Source organism: Hippocampus zosterae, chromosome 9, assembly GCF_025434085.1.
Source record: "Hippocampus zosterae strain Florida chromosome 9, ASM2543408v3, whole genome shotgun sequence".
In the NCBI taxonomy this organism is placed as follows: Eukaryota; Metazoa; Chordata; class Actinopteri; order Syngnathiformes; family Syngnathidae; genus Hippocampus; species Hippocampus zosterae.
In genome coordinates, this window is record NC_067459.1 from 15,623,162 (window position 1) to 15,639,694 (window position 16,533).

Consider the following 16,533-nt stretch of genomic DNA (forward strand, 5'->3'; position numbering starts at 1 on the left):
ATGGCCTAATAAACAAGCACTCTAATGTATTCATTCTCTGTGGTTAACATACTGTATAGTACTGTACTCCGTTAACACATTAGTACTCCGTAGGCTATACTTTATTAAATAAGTACTCTCTGTAAATGCTTACGTAGTCTGCAACAATTTTCCACGCAGGGTCAGAAAACATCCATATTTAAAATCTGTGAATAGTATTTTCATCTGAACTTGTTTTGACACATACAGTAATTGGATGAGTAAACCAAACATATACAGCAGCATTCTCCACAGTACAGTATTCTAATTCGTGGTGCATGCATGCCAAGGAGGACTGCGATTATGTAGCGCCGCCCCCGAACGGACTTTCTTGAAGCAACAGGAAGCGACAACCCCCGAAAAGTGTGCAGGCTGGGAGGAAAAAGAAAGCGTGGGTGGAGGTCGAACTCGTATCGATCGATTGTCTTTTCTCGATCGCGCTCTACGGACAGGCTGCACAACGTTGTGGCCGTCGCTGATCCCTTGTGTTGTCGTCGAGGGGAACTTCGACGTGGCACCGCATCGAAAAGCATGTCCGACTCGTAACGCTCCAAAGGAAGCTGGCCCGGTTCTGGAGAGAGACAAAGGTCAGTGAAACAGAAATGTATGACTTTTTTTTCATGTGGGCGACAGTTTGGATCATGGACATAAGGCGTGTATTGTTAAGTCGTACATGTGCAAGTTTTTACAGGTCTCTTGCTTTTGGGGTGCGCCACGTAAGAGGAGGTGGAGGTGTGGATGCAAACCCGTGGGTGCTCTTTGTTTTTTTTGGCTTTTGTTTTGTCGCTTTAATGTTCACTTTTAATTAACAAAAGCCGAGCAGCACCACGTGTTGCAGCCCCCCCACTCCCGTCTTGGCCTGGTTCGCTCTCTGCCTCCGCCCACCGGCCTCCTGTGTCCGGATGGCTTAGATAACTAACAATGTTGCAGAAAAATAGACAGAAATTTAAATGTTTTCCGTAAAACAGTACCACGGTGAACCCGGGCTATGTTGAAGCAATGAATGAGTGAGGTCAGTATTCAGGTGAATGAACTCTCTGTTAATAGACATCACTGTGACATCAGTTGTCACTCATATTGGTGTTATTAAACGTGAACAATGAAACGTGAGAAGCTGACTTGACGACTTTGTACTAAAATCACAACAGAAGGTCATATCATCAGTTCTGACCTTTAAGGTTCAAAATTTAAATCTGTGTCAAGTTTGCTTTTTCTCCCCATGCTTTCATGGGTCCAGGTGCTCCATCTTTCTCCCACATTTTTTAAAAACATTCACATCACCAGCATTGAAGATTCAAACAATCCAAGTATCTCATTCTCCCAGTACCACTATCATGTAATACGGTAGCATAGTAGACCTAAGTGTTCATAAAAAAAATGAGGCACAGCCTTTATGCCGAAAAAAAGCATATTTAATATTACATGTATTGTAATCCACTGTAACATTATACAGTTTAAACATTTAAACTACAACTAAATACATGAAAAAAGTACTTAGAATCTTAACATTAGAATGCATGCGCATAAGTGGAATTGAAATCATACCTAAATATATGTTTGAATATAAATAACTAGGCGGCCCGGTAGTCCAATGGTTAGCACGTCGACGCCACAGTGCAGAGGTACCGGGTTCAATTCCAGCTCCGGCCTCCCTGTGTGGAATTTGCATGTTCTCCCCGGGCCTGCGTGGGTTTTCTCCGGGTACTCTGGTTTCCTCCCACATTCCAAAAACATGCGTGGCAGGCTGATTGAACACGCTAGATTGTCCCTGGTTGTGTGTGTGGGTGTGGATGGTTGTTCGTCTCTGTGTGCCCTGTGATTGGTTGGCAACCAGTTCGGGGTGTCCCCTGCCTACTACACGTAGCCAGCTGGGTGGGATAGGCTCCGGGAACCCCCCCCCCCCCCCCCCCTGCAACCCTAGTGAGGATGAAGGGGTTCGGATAATGAATGAATGAATAGGCGGCACAGTGCACAAATGGTTAGCAAGCCGGCCTCGCATTCCGAAGGTGCAGGGTACGATTCCGACTACGGCCTTCCTGTGTGATGTTTGTATGTTCTCCCTGTGCCTGTGTGGGTTTTCTCCGGGTACTCTGATTTCCTCCCACATTCCAAAAGCATGCATGGCAGGTCAATTGAACACTCTAAATTGTCCCTAGGTGTGAGTGCGTGCGTGGATCATTGTGGCAACCACTTCAGGGTGTCCCCCGCCTACTGCCCAAAGACTGCTCGGATAGGCTCCAACACGGCCGCGACCCTCCAGAGCAGGGGTCGGGAACCTATGGCTCGCGAGCCATATATGGCTCTTTTGATGATTGCATCTGGCCCGCAGATAAAAAGAATATTGTCGTTTGTTTATTAATGCATCCATCGATCGATTTTTTTCACTGTTTATTTCCTGTTTGGGTGGCAGTTGGCTCCAAGAGCCATTTTGATTGGAGGATACGTTGCCGTCGCTGTGGAAACAGGTATACGCTAGGTATAAGACTTTCTATAACTCGGTAGTGGTCTGCTGGTCAGGCAGCATCTCAGCCCGGGACAGAAAGAGACCGGAGCGACTGGTCAGGAAGGCCAGTTATGTCCTGGGCTGCTCCCTTGACACTCTGGAGGAGGTGGGCAACAGAAGGATGCTAACTAAGCTAAAAGCTATGATGGCCAGTCCCTCCCACCCTCTCCAGCCCGCCCTGACGGCACTAGGTAGCTCCTTCAGCCAGAGACTGTTACACCCGCGCTGCAAGAAGGAGAGATACCGACGCTTATTCCTACCGACTGCTGTCAGGCTGCTGAATAAAAATAACAATAATAATCGTAATAATTAAATGATGTGAAAAACAAATTTAAATAGCACTGCGATTTATGCCTTTTGTATTTATATTGCACTTAATTGAACGGTGTTTGTTTGTTTTTTCTTCTTTCTTTCTACCCACATTCTTGCTGCTGGAGGCTGTAAATTTCCCCAGTGTGGGACAAATAAAGGATATCTTGTTTTATCTTATCTTATTAAACATGATAAAGCCCAGCAGAAGAATAAGGAAGTGCACATTTTTGTGCATACTGAGCCGTCAATATCATGCCAATGCATCAAAAATGTTCACTGGGCGAATATTGACAAACAAGCGTAAAGCTAAAGACTCTTGTGTGATAAAACACAGCTAACGTGATCGAAGTGTGGTTTCGACAGTCCAACTATGTTAATTGTAAGGGTAGCCTTGCACTAAAAAAATTAACGTTCATGATGGTAAATTTGCTTGCTTCATTTGGAAACGAACCGTGCAGTAAAGTCTAACTTGACCAACTCCTTAAATTGATGGTATTGTAGACTTCTAACATGTTTTAACAAGGACATAATGATTAACTGATTGTTAGGAATTCTGTAGATGTGTGGAGTTAATTGTTGATTTATTATTGCACTGTGAAGCAATGCAGGAGGGGAAAGAATTGACAGTACTTGGCTGCAACCCTGATCGCGCTGTTGATCAAAGACGAACCATCTGTATTTGTTTTACTAATTTCTGTATTTTTTTATGGCTTTATACAAATCAGTGATTCCCAACCAAGCTGCTGTGGGCCACTCGTGTACCACGAGGGTTCATCAGAGCTGCCACGGGATATGATGGAATTTCACTTCATTTGTTTGAAAAATATCCACATATATCTTTATTTATCCATGCCATTGAGGTGTATCATCTATAGGAGTGTCCCAATGGAATTTTTTTTACGACACTGACATTGCAGCCTAGAATACTGTACAAGACCAATACCCGAAACGATATCAGTAGGAATGATACATTCTTTAGTTTTTTAATAATCAAATATTAGTAGAGACTTGGTCAAGTGTTACTCTTCACACAAGGAACAATATTCCGCAAGACTAGGAATGAGAAACTATGACCCTTTTAATCCAAACATATGGGTTACAAAATTCTTCCCCAAACACGAACATGTACTGCACTTCAGTTACCGTATTTTCACGACTATAAGGCGCCATTAAAAGTCTTAAATTTTCTCCAAAATGGACAGTACGCCTTATGGTGCGGAGCGTCCTTTATATGCGCTGAGTTCCAAAAGTTCTGACTGACAGCCGACACGCTGTTTATATAGAGAAAAGGCGGAAGTGACTGTGGCCAGGCATGCGGCCAATCAGGGAAGGGTGGGCGTGTATATATACATATATGGAGAGGGAGAGAGAGAAAGCGAGGGAGAGAGAGGACAGGCAAGCTAGTCCGCCAATGGTGAAGGGTGGGCGTGTAAGTGGCGCAGTACGCCTCAAGCCAGTACCAACACTTGTATAGAGTGTGGCAATGTGCATTGTTGCAAAACAACTCCGGTTTTGGTTTCTAAGAACCCCTGAAAATAAATTCGACAAAAAGACACGCCTACGAAGCTCAGTTCAAACTTAAAGCCACCGGTTATGCTTTTGGCATGCGTGACCATCTCACAGCAGCGGTGAAAAAAAAAAAGTCAAGCAAATGAACTCTGAGCTTGCCGTTATTCCCGGGGGCTTGACTAAAGAACTCCAACTGCTGGACATTGGCATCAACCGGGCGTTCAAAGTAAAGTTGCAAACGGCATGGGAACAATGGATGATCGGTGGCAAACACAACTTTACAAAGAGTGAGAGGCAGCGCTTGGCGAGTTACGCCACAATACGCAACAACGAGAGGGAACGCGGCGTTTTTGATGGATTACGGTACTTGCACAATTGTTCAATTCTTTCTACACACACACGCGCTGCCACCATGTTTCGCTCTGTTCTTTACTTTCAAATGTGGGAAAGCTTCACACGAGAGAAATGTTGACTTTGCTGTTGCTACTCCTTCTTTCCGCTCGGCAATGCGTAGCAACTCACACTAGCATGTGATGCATTCAATGACAACTGAGATGTGCAGTCCTCTGCTTCTGCTACAGAGGATGAGGACGTTGATGGATTTCTGGGTGATGATTGATCGAAATACGTGAGAACATTGTACGATGGCTAAATAAAATACACCCGAACTCAGTTCTGCTTTCGTTGCCTTTTTAAAAACGTGTTTTTATCTTATCTGTATGTCTTGGCATGCTACCGAATGCTTCAAGCTAACGTGTTACAGTGCGCGCATGCATGCCGTATGTTTAAGCTGGCGTATGTTTTACCACTGTAAAACTGCGGCCATTAGTACGATGCGTCCTGTGTATGTGTAAAATACAGAAATGTCACCCATTAATGAGACTGCGGCCATTAGTACGATGCGTCGAATAGTCGTGAAAATACGGTAAGTACAATTACAAAATAAATCAAAGGACCCCATGACATTTCCCTAATAAACTAAATTAAAACAAATTATACTAATTGAAGAGTATATGATTGCTAATATTGGAGATTTTGGCGGTAGACTGTTATAATCCGTATCTGATCGGGACCCCCTTATAGAGTCAGACTAATTGAATGCTCTTTTAATAGATAGTACAAGGTGCAATAAATGTTTATATTAGCTTTGCGTTCAATTAAACAGGCCCAGATTTCATCTTGAGTTGGTTAACCCTCCTGTTGTCCTCATTTCCTGTACAAACCCTGTGTCCTCCGGGTCAAAATGACCCATCTTCACTAAACCCCCCAAATAAGCAGCTAAATTGAATTTTAAACACCAAATTTCATATTACTTGAAGAAACAACTTGTCCTTCATCACATTATGTGTGATATAGTTCTCCCTCCTTCCCTGGATTCCTATAGCTTAAGAAAAGGGGAAAAAATGTGCGAAAATGAGTTATGGATGCATTTGTATTCATTCCAATGCCGAAAGTTTCTTTCTTTTTTTTCCTCCAGTAAACTATTTAGGACAATACAATACAAGACAAAAATATGAAAAATAAGATAACCCATTCAACTAATTAGCACATGTAGCACAGTTTGCAACCCTTTGCAGATATATTTCTTTCACCTATAGCACACAGCCTCCTTGTGGGTCCTGGCCTTGCCGTGGCAAGGAGGCTTGTGTGTTCCAATGATCCGGAGAGCGTTACCGTCTGGAGCTTGCTCCAGGTAGGGTCTCCCTTGGCGGGCCGGTCTTCGGGGAGGTTCCAGACTAACAAGGTCCCAACGGTGTGTCGGTACGCCGCTGAGATGGCAGCCCCATCATCCGACTATCCTGCAGAGGGCCAACAACCCACTCAGGAGAAATTAATTGTTACGAAACCGACCAGAAGAAACCAGACCGCCCAAACCGAGACAAGACCGTGCTCATTGGCGGACCCTGGTGAAGCTGATCGGCTCTACGCACTGCGACGACCCAACCGAATGAGACTGGGCCCCCGCGTCGCAAGAGCATTATTATTATTATTATAGCACACAGTATGTGTTTTACAGTCCTTCTTTTGAGGGCAGAACTGGCATTTCTACTTCTTACTTGCCCTCGCTGTGGAAGGTGGATCATCAGGTTTCTCAGGAGCTCCTGTACGTTTTGTTCTGCATGCCTACCTTATTGGTTGTATGCCGCTGAGGACCATGTTATTTTGCCATTTTTTGAAAGGAAAGTATCTCTTTCAGCTGAAGGAGACCTTCTTGTTCTGAAGATGATTCATCATACTCTGGGTTATATTCCTCCCGATCTTCTGATACATCCTCTACTTCCTCTTCTGAATCAGTTGTCTTGCTGGACAGCAGAAAAAAATTAGCTCTAGAGCCTCTTCAATGTCATAACGCACACTCATGGCGTCAGCACAGAGAGAATTCGGAGTCCTGTCATCTGTAGCACCTTTATAACCCCTTGAAATCCACAAAAAAAGTTCTGCCATCTACGAGAACGCCACCTATCTTGTCTTGTTTATGTCTGCTACTGTCTTGTACACGTGTTCTACTCATTGATCTGAGACATAACTAAAACATTGAAACATTCTATGGTGTGTAAATAACTTTGTGACCTTGATTTCAACCCTATTTGGCTCATGGGTCATTTTGACCCGAAGACCACCTTTGTACTTTTTTTTGTACAGCTTCCATGGAAATATGAATAAAAACATTTACATTTTTCTGCAGTTGTGGCCAATCTAGGAAAAGTCATAAAATTTCAAGTTAAAAAATATCATTTAGGGGGGTTTTTAACATAGTAACGGGTCATTTTGACACGAGGACAACAGGATGGTTAAATTATGAGTGAATGGAGATGATTCATACTTTTTGTAAAATTTTTGTTACGTGGCGTGCTGTGACATTTTCTAATATAAAACAGGTGCTTTGGCTCAGTAAAGCTTGGGAAACAGAGCAGTAGATAATTACCAGTTTAGTTGAATAAGGAAAGGTCACAGTTAAACACTAATACATTCAAAGACATGAGGTTAGCTTCAGACAATGACTCATCTTTCTTAGCATATGGTCACATGCGCTGTTCGTCTCTAATCTATTTTGGCTTCTATGAATAACTTGATGAAAATGGCCGGGCATAGTAGATGCATTTTTAGACGGCACATTTTTTATTCACACCTATACAATATGTGCTAAATATTTGTAATTGTACACCTGTGGTTACAAAGTTGGCTCTAATTTAAGACTGCATTATCCCTGGATGAGGCTGTTTTTTAATTGATCCTAATGTTGTAAAATGTCATCTGATGATTGCAAATGACAGCAAAAGGACATTTGTTGTCTTATACAGCAGTCATGCGTTTAACCAGCTTCTGCTCCGGACTTATGAAGCAACCTCACAAAAGTGAAGTTACATTCCGACATGCTGTGAACAACAAGCTGGATGGCCATTTAAGAGTGTTCAGATTTTGGAAGGCAATGAGAGAGACACACTACAAAAGGCACTCGATTCATTGCCCAAAGTGTTTGGCTTTTCAAGTGGTTCTCTTTGTTTTCCGTTGCACTTCAATTACTCTGCCCTGCAGAAACAATCCAACCTGTGGCGCATTTCTCCCCCTTGAACAAGCTCTGACCCAGCAGGGCTTGGAGGCACCATCAAAGTCACGCACGCACACACACACAAACACACACACCTCTCTACAGCGTTAGTTAATCCAAAAAGAGGCCTCACAGGTAATAATTGATCGACTGAACAGCCCCTACTGCACTAAAATGTCATGAGAAGGAATGCAGAAAAGCAGAAACGTTTGGCATTTCAATGGTGATAAAAATTGGTGAATCAGTTAGCTGCGTCATCTCGCGAGTCATCATGACAGGGCACCAATGGTCCCTTACCTTTTTTATGATCCAGATGTGGGGTTGGGCTGAGATGGGGGATGCCTCCAGACATTCTTCGCACACACAACATTAAACAAACATTAATATATGCTCTGCTCCAATACACAAGCAAACGTTCATCGACCAGTGGACCAGTCCAGGGTGAACCGTGCCTCTGGCCCAAAGTCAGCTTGGATTGGTTCCAGCTCACCTTTGACCCTAATGACCATAAGCGCTATCCATAGAGGACTGGATTCAAAACCCAAGTGAAAATTTGCTACATGGTGGTGGAGAAGGACACGGGATGTCCCAGAGGTGCTCTCCGGAGATGAGGTTCTGGGGAACAGATGGGCCAGCCAATAGCTTCAATGCCTTCATTATACAGCTGGTACGCTTCAGCCACATGAGACAGAAGGAACCCAGGGCCCTTTGCGGCTGGCAGTGGGTCTCATTCCTTCACAAGTAGGCTGCAGAGAGAAGCAAAATGACAAGGAAAATTACTTCCCATACAGTAGTTGTCTTCGCAGATGATGAAGAGTGAACCAGAATCTAAAAATGGACACTTGTTCAAGCCTCAGCTCTGTGCTTTCTGGTTGCCCGTAAATTCTTATTGTAAAATAATGTGCTGCGATTTGTATTTCTCTCTCTCAGTGCGAAACCGGTCATGGCCCACGGCACCAGCCTCCAGTATGAGCGAGTGGCAGAGATAGGCGGCGGCGCTTACGGGACAGTCTATAAGGCCCGTGATACGAAGAGTGGTCGGTTTGTGGCTCTCAAAAGCGTACGGGTCCAGACAGACCATAATGGCCTGCCCATCTCCACGGTCAGAGAGGTTGCTCTGTTAAAGCGACTGGAGCAGTTTGACCACCCCAATGTGGTGAGGTAAGATAGTGGTGTGCACTCAGCCTCTTGTGTGCGGGTTCTTGACAACACACCCTCAAACATTGTCGCCGTTCCCGTCTCCATTCCAGGCTTATGGACGTGTGTGCCACCCAGAGGACAGACCAGGAGACTAAAGTAACCTTAGTCTTTGAACACGTGGAGCAAGATCTTAAAACGTACTTGGAGAAAGCGCCAGCTTCAGGGTTGACCCCTGAACGCATCAAAGTGAGCACTTTCTTTGAAACTTCAGTGTTGAGCATTTTTAAACATCATCTTTTGGATTCAAACTCACTGATATTAGTTGTTTCTTCTTGTAGTTGCAATTTGTAATAACGTACAACTGCACAATGTGCAACGGTTTTGGTGCCAATGCTGTACTCGTAAAAAGGCTCTGCATACCGCAATACCCGTTGCCAGGCTATAATATTCGAAACCACTTTGTCCTCCCTGAGCGCGTGATGTGTAGTTTGACAGATAGCGAACAATTCTTCAAAAAGAGATGTGGAATTATTTCAAACTGTTGATCGGCATTCCCTTGTTGAAGTTTACGGCAAAACGAACACAAAATAAAGAGAACTGCATGTTTTATGTGGAAGCCAACACGGCTTGGTCTTGCTAATGTCTGCTAGGCTCATGCTAGCACATGCGAAGCACTGACAGGCTAATGAGTAGCAGTCATGTTGCAATATAAAGCTAAAGCTAACGAATATTCAACCGCAAATAGTGCAACTACATTCGCAGAAAAATGACAAGAAATATAACAAATTCTTCATTTTCTGTGAAGTTCATCGTATCTTCCATCTTTTCACTGACTCTACTTGCGTTATCTGACCCCAAAAGAAGCAGTACATGTCTCCCGGACAAGTACAATAAGATTATTCCAATGCGTTATATTTTTGTAAAACACATTTTATGAGATCTGTTACTTATGCCACGTTTAGTCAAATGTTTTCAACAATATTTGATGAAAATAAAGCCCATTTGTTTCAAAATAATCACAATATATGGACATTATGAAGTATCGGTACTCGGTATTGGCGAGTCCTCTTATGGAAGTACTTGTACTCGGTCTGGGGTGGAAAAAAATGGTATCAGTGCATCCCAAGTTTATTACCTTGAACTGCATCTCCCATATATTTTGCTGGTGCAGCCATTGACCCTTCTGTTACCACCTGTGTTCTAAAATACTTATAATCATATTCTACAAATAATACCACCGTGAGCATTTTTGTATTAAAAGTCAGAGCTGTTGTTTTGGATCTGATTAGTTTCTTCGGGTACTCCTACAACTTTGTAGTTTTGGATGACATGTATCTTCTTGTTTTTATGCAGGACTTGATGAAACAGGTGCTGTGCGGTGTAGCATTCTTGCACTCAAACCGTGTGATGCACAGAGACCTGAAACCAGAGAATATTTTGGTAACCAGCCAGGGTCAGGTGAAGCTGGCTGATTTCGGACTAGCGCGCATGTACAGTTGCCACATGGCCCTCACTCCCGTGGTAAGAACCAGCTGACTTGGTTATATTTATCACCGTTATGAGCTGGATATTGACAACGTTTGACAAAATATACAAATTGTGATGCTCTATCTAAAAAGGTTGTTAAATCGTGTGCCATAGCGTCTATGAGTAAATGATCTGCGTTGTTTCTGAGAATGCAAGCTAAAGCCTAATTTCATTTTTTGTTTTCATCCATGGGCAAGAACTCACAGGAACTTGGTGGATTTGATTTAAAATGGCTGTCACTGAGGTCATTCTCTCCATGTGCATTTTCCTCCAAAAATGCTACTTAATTGTGGGCTAACTCAATTTTTTTAGTAAAGTTAAAGTTAAATGCAGAAATGAATAGAAAAAAAAGCCATGTCTTTCCGATGAACACTGGTCTCAATCAAGGTTTATTTTCAATGTTGATAAAGTATAGAACGCAGTACAGCATTATCACACTCCGCATTTTTCCTGATTCGCTACTGCAGTAAGTGGGCCATCTCCCACTTCTGAGTCGGCTGTGCTCATGAAACAAAGTTTCACGTCCTGCAAAAGCAGGAAGTAAGGTTCAAAGAATTGGAGAAAAAACATACAACTAGTAGCACCAACTTGGCTGCCCGTGCATCTGCTTGCTAGTCTACATGATTGTTGTATATCTTCCATGGGACGTTGGGACAATTTCCGTAAAACAACCCCCCCCCCCCCCCCCAAATTATAATCATTGCCATATAAAGAGCCAAGATATAAATTCCCAGTTTTTATTGCAGCCATACAACGTGAAATCAGTCTCCTGCAAAATAACAAAATAGAGTTTGGCCGCAGCGGTTCTCTGTAGAATGTCATATGAACATTTCCAAGCTGCTCAAAGTTTTAATTTCAACAAAAAAGTCTTGTTTTTGGTCGCTCATTCATCCTCTGGTTGCCGCATGCTAAGGTGGTGACACTGTGGTATCGGCCTCCTGAGGTTTTGCTGCAGTCGAGCTACGCCACACCTGTAGACATCTGGAGCTCCGGCTGCATCTTTGCGGAAATGTTCAAACGCAAGTGAGTCAACGGACTCGCTAATCGGATTCAAAGACACCGTTTGTGACGTCGATATAATGCGGGTCCCTGCGTTGGGGGGATTCAAATTTGATTTTGATGCATATTTAGAAAGTGGAAGGTTTACTCTGGAAAGTGTTTTGTAATGATATACTGTAAATGCACCACATGCGGCAATTGTTTTGCCCCTCTAGTGAACCTAAAGGACATCAAAATATTAGGAACAGCCCATGACACATTGGTGTGTATGTCCATGTCTTTCAAAATTGAAGGCCGACTTTTTACAGCAATCGGACTGCAAAAGTACCTAATATGCAATGTAAAAGAAATCTTTTCAATTATCTGCCGAGTGCTGTCAGGCTCTTGAATCGACGCACATGAAAACCTGGACTCACCCCCACTCACCTATTTTAAATTGCACAGCCTTATGCAACATATACTGTATGCAGTTGCATATATGCTTATATTTTATATTTTTATATTTCATTCTGTACTGTGTACATTTCATTTTTAAATAGATTTTTGCGCATGCGTATATTTTTTGTTTTTCTACTTTCTTCCTTTCCAAATGTTGCTGCTGTAAATTGCAAATTTCTCCATTGTGACAATTTCTTATCTGATCTTATCAAATTATTACTTTAATATCGGATGTTACGTTCACAATCTGAAAGTCAAGGAAACAATTAACGTTGTAATCCTTGAACTGTTCTTCCTGTCAGACCCTTGTTCTGTGGAGAATCCGAAGTGGATCAACTCGGGAAAATCTTTGAGTGAGTCACACATTCATGCAGAGTTACTTCAGTGTGAGATGTGATTCCTATTTCACTGAAATTGAATGTGTCATTGCAGAGTGATTGGCCTGCCACCAGAGGATGAGTGGCCAACTGGTGTTACAATTTCAAGAAAACACTTCCCCCCTTTCTCGGCTCGCCCAATAACTGACTTTGTTCCAGAGATAAATGAGCAGGGAGCGCAACTGCTGCTGGTAAGATGTCAGTGATGTGGATGTGAAATGACAGCCCATCAGCATGTTAACCGAAATGCAACCTGAGACTTCCTGCTGACTCAGGAAACCTCAAAAAATTGCCAGGATTGCAGCATGTTAGCGTAGAACTGTGATCAATCGAAATCATTGAAAGCATTTCCAAAATGGCCCTTCAAGTTTGAGAACTCAACATCATAACCATATAAAGAAAACAATCATTCTTGAGCAGATCTGCGTTAAAAGTTCCGCTTTTAAGGAAGAAAGTTTGAGAACATGCTGGACCTTGTTTGTAAACTTAAAGTTTATATCCCTGACCAGATACACGTTATGCTAATCTAACAATTATGTTAGCCGGTATTTGTTGCTCTTTTTATTTAAGTCACCAGTATTTCTCAAAATTACTGTAAATTGGGTGCTTAAAATTCTAAAATGCTTGAATTTTAATCCTCATATCTCCGTGATGAACCTAATCTTCGTTGAATCCCTTCACCATCAAAAACGCCTAAAACAGTTTGTTGCCACGGTAAAAAAAAAAATCATTTCTGAGTTCAGTGAATTCATGAGTTTTCCATGCAGCCATCTTCCCAAATCAAGTGTACATGCGCAGTAAAATTATGCTAACCGCTTTTAATCCTGTACATTTTAATAATTTGTTTTGATGAGACGTTTGTGGGCCTCTGGAAATGGCGGGGCCTCAGGCAATGCTAAGGACACAATGTGGCGAAAAATAGATAAATAATGCCACTCTGCTGTAACAAGTACACATTTACATTTTCCCCCAACCCCAAGTATGATTTTATTTTAAAATAAGATGTACTTCAACTTCTAATAATCACAATTTTTATTTGGATTCTCTTTGAGCTTGTGTGCAAACTTTTCAGGATACTTTCAGGGTAAAAGCAAACCTGCAAAACGCGAGATGGAATTTATTCAGTCATAACAAATTTTCAATCAATATATTATTCATAGAATTTATTGTTGTTAATAATATATAAGCAACAAGCATACACCTTTACCCTCCTTCAGCTATTCCATTACAAAGCAAACTGCTACTCGGTCATAAGCCAAGTATTTTCTCAAAGTTCTACAGTGCTGGTAAAACTCAAATTAATTATTATTATTATTATTATTTTTTGTCCATTAAAACTTCTGCATATGTATGGGTATATATGATGTCGTTGTACAAATCAACAACCGTGATCGCAAAACTTGACCCCGATTAATCTTTTATCCAAGAACTTCTCCAAATCTCTTTTGGTTGCCTGGCAATTGGCTTCATCCAGGATGAGGGCAAAACAGCAAAATGGCAGCTATCAATGTTTGCAAAGCGGGTTCTCAAATTGTGTGTTTGGGAGCAAATGGTCAGCTTGTTTTCAGGCTTCCTTTCAAGACGGTTAAATGGCACTTCACAATTGGACTTTTCTAATATCCCACTCTTCTGTCTTTCTTCCAGGAAATGTTAACCTTTGACCCCTGTGATCGAATATCTGCCTGGAATGCACTAGATCATCCATATTTTCGCAATGAGGAGATATTGACTGAGACATAAAGATGAGCTGCTGCAAAAAAATAAAATTAAAAAAACAGCAACAAGAGACGTAACAGCCCAGCTTTGCCCACAAGATTTTACACTCAAGGAGTCCCTCCTGTGCCCTGCGATCTTTTTTTTTTTTTTATTACTCCAGTGTTGAAAAAAATTGAAAAAAGGAATCACATTGAAACCGAGCAAACTTGTGCTCCATTTGTTCCTCAGCATTTAGTTACAGGCTCCACAAAGTGACAGAATTGACATTTTGGTTGTGAGCAACTCTTGAGTCAATTGAAAATACACACCATAACATCAATGACCCTCAAAGTCATTTCGGAAAAATCTTTGTCCTTATTAAATGACTGAAGAGGTGGATTTCAAATTCCATTGTTGTTTGTGTGTGTGTGTGCGTGTGTGTGTGTGTGTGTGTGTGTGTGTGTGTGTGCGTGTGTGTCTGTGTATATACCCGCGTGTGTGTCTGTGTGTAAAAACCCTCTGGATTCAGCCTGCACTGCAACCACAAGGGAATAAAAACACCTTTAATCACCAAACAACTCAATGGCTTAAATGTTCATTTTGTGTCACTGTTCCGTCTGTCTGAACTTCTGCTGGGTTCTTTTGCCTTGACTGCTCGCTGTCTTATGAATTACCAGCCAGAGGACTGCGAGTTAAAGCCTAATAGGTTTAATACCAAAAGAGATGAATTCCAAAAAGCTCGAATACACAACCTTGTCGTCTTATCGGCCATGCAGATGCGGAAGAAAAGTTTAATGTGTCCAAAATGAATCCCTGTTCATGTACCGTTAAAAGTCAAAGCCCATACACGGGTGTTGGATGACATAGCCTAAACAAATGTCAGTATGTGTACCAAACATTGTTTAACTGGTCTAAGTGCAATAGAATTGGAAATGCAAGGCCTTGGCAAGCGAAAAGGTCACAGCAATAAACAAATCAACTCAAGTCTCGTGATTTAATTAGGTGTCACAGGTTGAAATCTAGCACCACAAATAGTGTCGGCGGTAAAAACTGATCCCAGACAAATCCTTCACAGATAAGGTGCCTGCTAACCGTTTCACACATTTGTGTAGTTGTGATGTTCCAAATCGTCACCATCTTAAAATAATGGTCTCCACTCGCATTTTAACAAATTTATTATTTGTGCTTCAAACAGATTAAAAAAAAAACACAGTTTGAGACATATATTTTTTGTTTACCCCCGACCCCCAGGGTTTAAACAATTAAATGTATTATAACACATTTGAAACACTATTATTTTCAACTCTTAGCAAATGTATAATAACACAGAAACACACATTGTAAGAAGAGTCCGGGATTGGCACGGTAGCATGTGACGTTTGAGAATTTGCAAGTGAGTGAATGAGAGCTGTGGTCAACAGCAGCTTCACCATAAGTGTACCAACTGTGTTGTATTGTTCTCCTGGCATTCAATAAATGGAGAAAAGTGCATCGTCTACCGGGACTCTCTTTTGCGTCATGCGAGGTAGGTTATTATTAAGTTAAGCTTGCTGTTAAATCAATACGGTCACACATACATGTTTGTCATCAGTACATTTGAAAATTCCTGGATGATATCATATTTTAGTCACTATCAGTATTCATATTGGCTTTTGCATTGTTTTGATGAAATTGTTTTTTTCATGTTATGGCTTGTTTTCCTGTGTCCCATGACCACGGGTTGCCTGCTCGTTTGTTTTTTTTCGCTCCATCTGTTCTCATCACCACTATTCCTTGCGTCAACCAGTTAGCTTCCTCCAGCTACTCTTCTTGTCCAGGTGTGCCTCAATGTCCTGTTAATGTGTTTGTACTTACTTCAGTGGTTTCATTCAATCTGTGTTTCTTCAATGTTCTTCGTCGTCATGTTTCCCTTTAGTCTTCAGTTTGTTTGGTTTGCCTTTTGCCTAACAATATCATTTCCCCTCCTTCAAGGAGATATTTTTGTTGAAAATCCAAATTAAAATATTCAATCAGAATCCCCTCCTCCACACTTATGTGAACATTTCATATTGAATAACATTCGACGAACACGGTTCAGGCATGTGCACAAAGTAGACCTATTCAATTTGGTGTCACTCAAAATTAGACCTTGGCAGCGGTGGCACAGTTGAATAGCAGTTAGCATTTTTCACTCACAGTTGTGAGATTCGAAATGCTGCACTGGTTTTCCCGTTTGGAATTGACATGTTCTCCAATGCTTGCTCCTTATCCTCCATTACAAAAACATGCAAATTGTTACACTAAAGACCCCAAATAGCCCAGAGGTATGAATGAGTGCCGTGAACGGTTGCTAATCTATTTGTGGGATCGAGCCTTTTCTGTTGCATTCGGCAAGCCTCCTCGCAACCCATCTTCAAAACCCTCCTCAAAACTCACTTGTATTCTTTGGCGTTCGACTCAGCATGACTTAGATTTGTTCTTGATTT

At 41.9% G+C, this 16,533-nt stretch overlaps 1 protein-coding gene across 1 annotated transcript; it reads left to right on the plus strand.

Moving 5' to 3' along the window:
- The first annotated feature begins 329 nt into the window (after window positions 1-329).
- On the plus strand, window positions 330-14,646 carry cdk4 (cyclin-dependent kinase 4). Its single transcript, XM_052075574.1, has 8 exons — window positions 330-605; window positions 8,823-9,053; window positions 9,143-9,278; window positions 10,386-10,553; window positions 11,473-11,582; window positions 12,299-12,349; window positions 12,429-12,564; window positions 14,018-14,646. Exons 2-8 carry the CDS (start codon window positions 8,836-8,838, stop codon window positions 14,111-14,113), a joined length of 915 nt encoding a protein of 304 aa, XP_051931534.1. The 5' UTR covers window positions 330-605; window positions 8,823-8,835; the 3' UTR covers window positions 14,114-14,646.
- The last annotated feature ends 1,887 nt before the right edge of the window (window positions 14,647-16,533 follow it).

What these genes read in the sequence shown, in the direction of transcription:
- cdk4 (XM_052075574.1), top strand. Translation starts at nt 8,836, where the DNA reads ATGGCCCACGGCACCAGCCTCCAGTATGAGCGAGTGGCAGAGATAGGC. An exon ending in TGACCCCTGAACGCATCAAA is followed by an intron (nt 9,279 to 10,385) that starts GTGAGCACTTTC and finishes GTTTTTATGCAG; the next exon opens with GACTTGATGAAACAGGTGCT. An exon ending in GCGGAAATGTTCAAACGCAA is followed by an intron (nt 11,583 to 12,298) that starts GTGAGTCAACGG and finishes TCTTCCTGTCAG; the next exon opens with ACCCTTGTTCTGTGGAGAAT.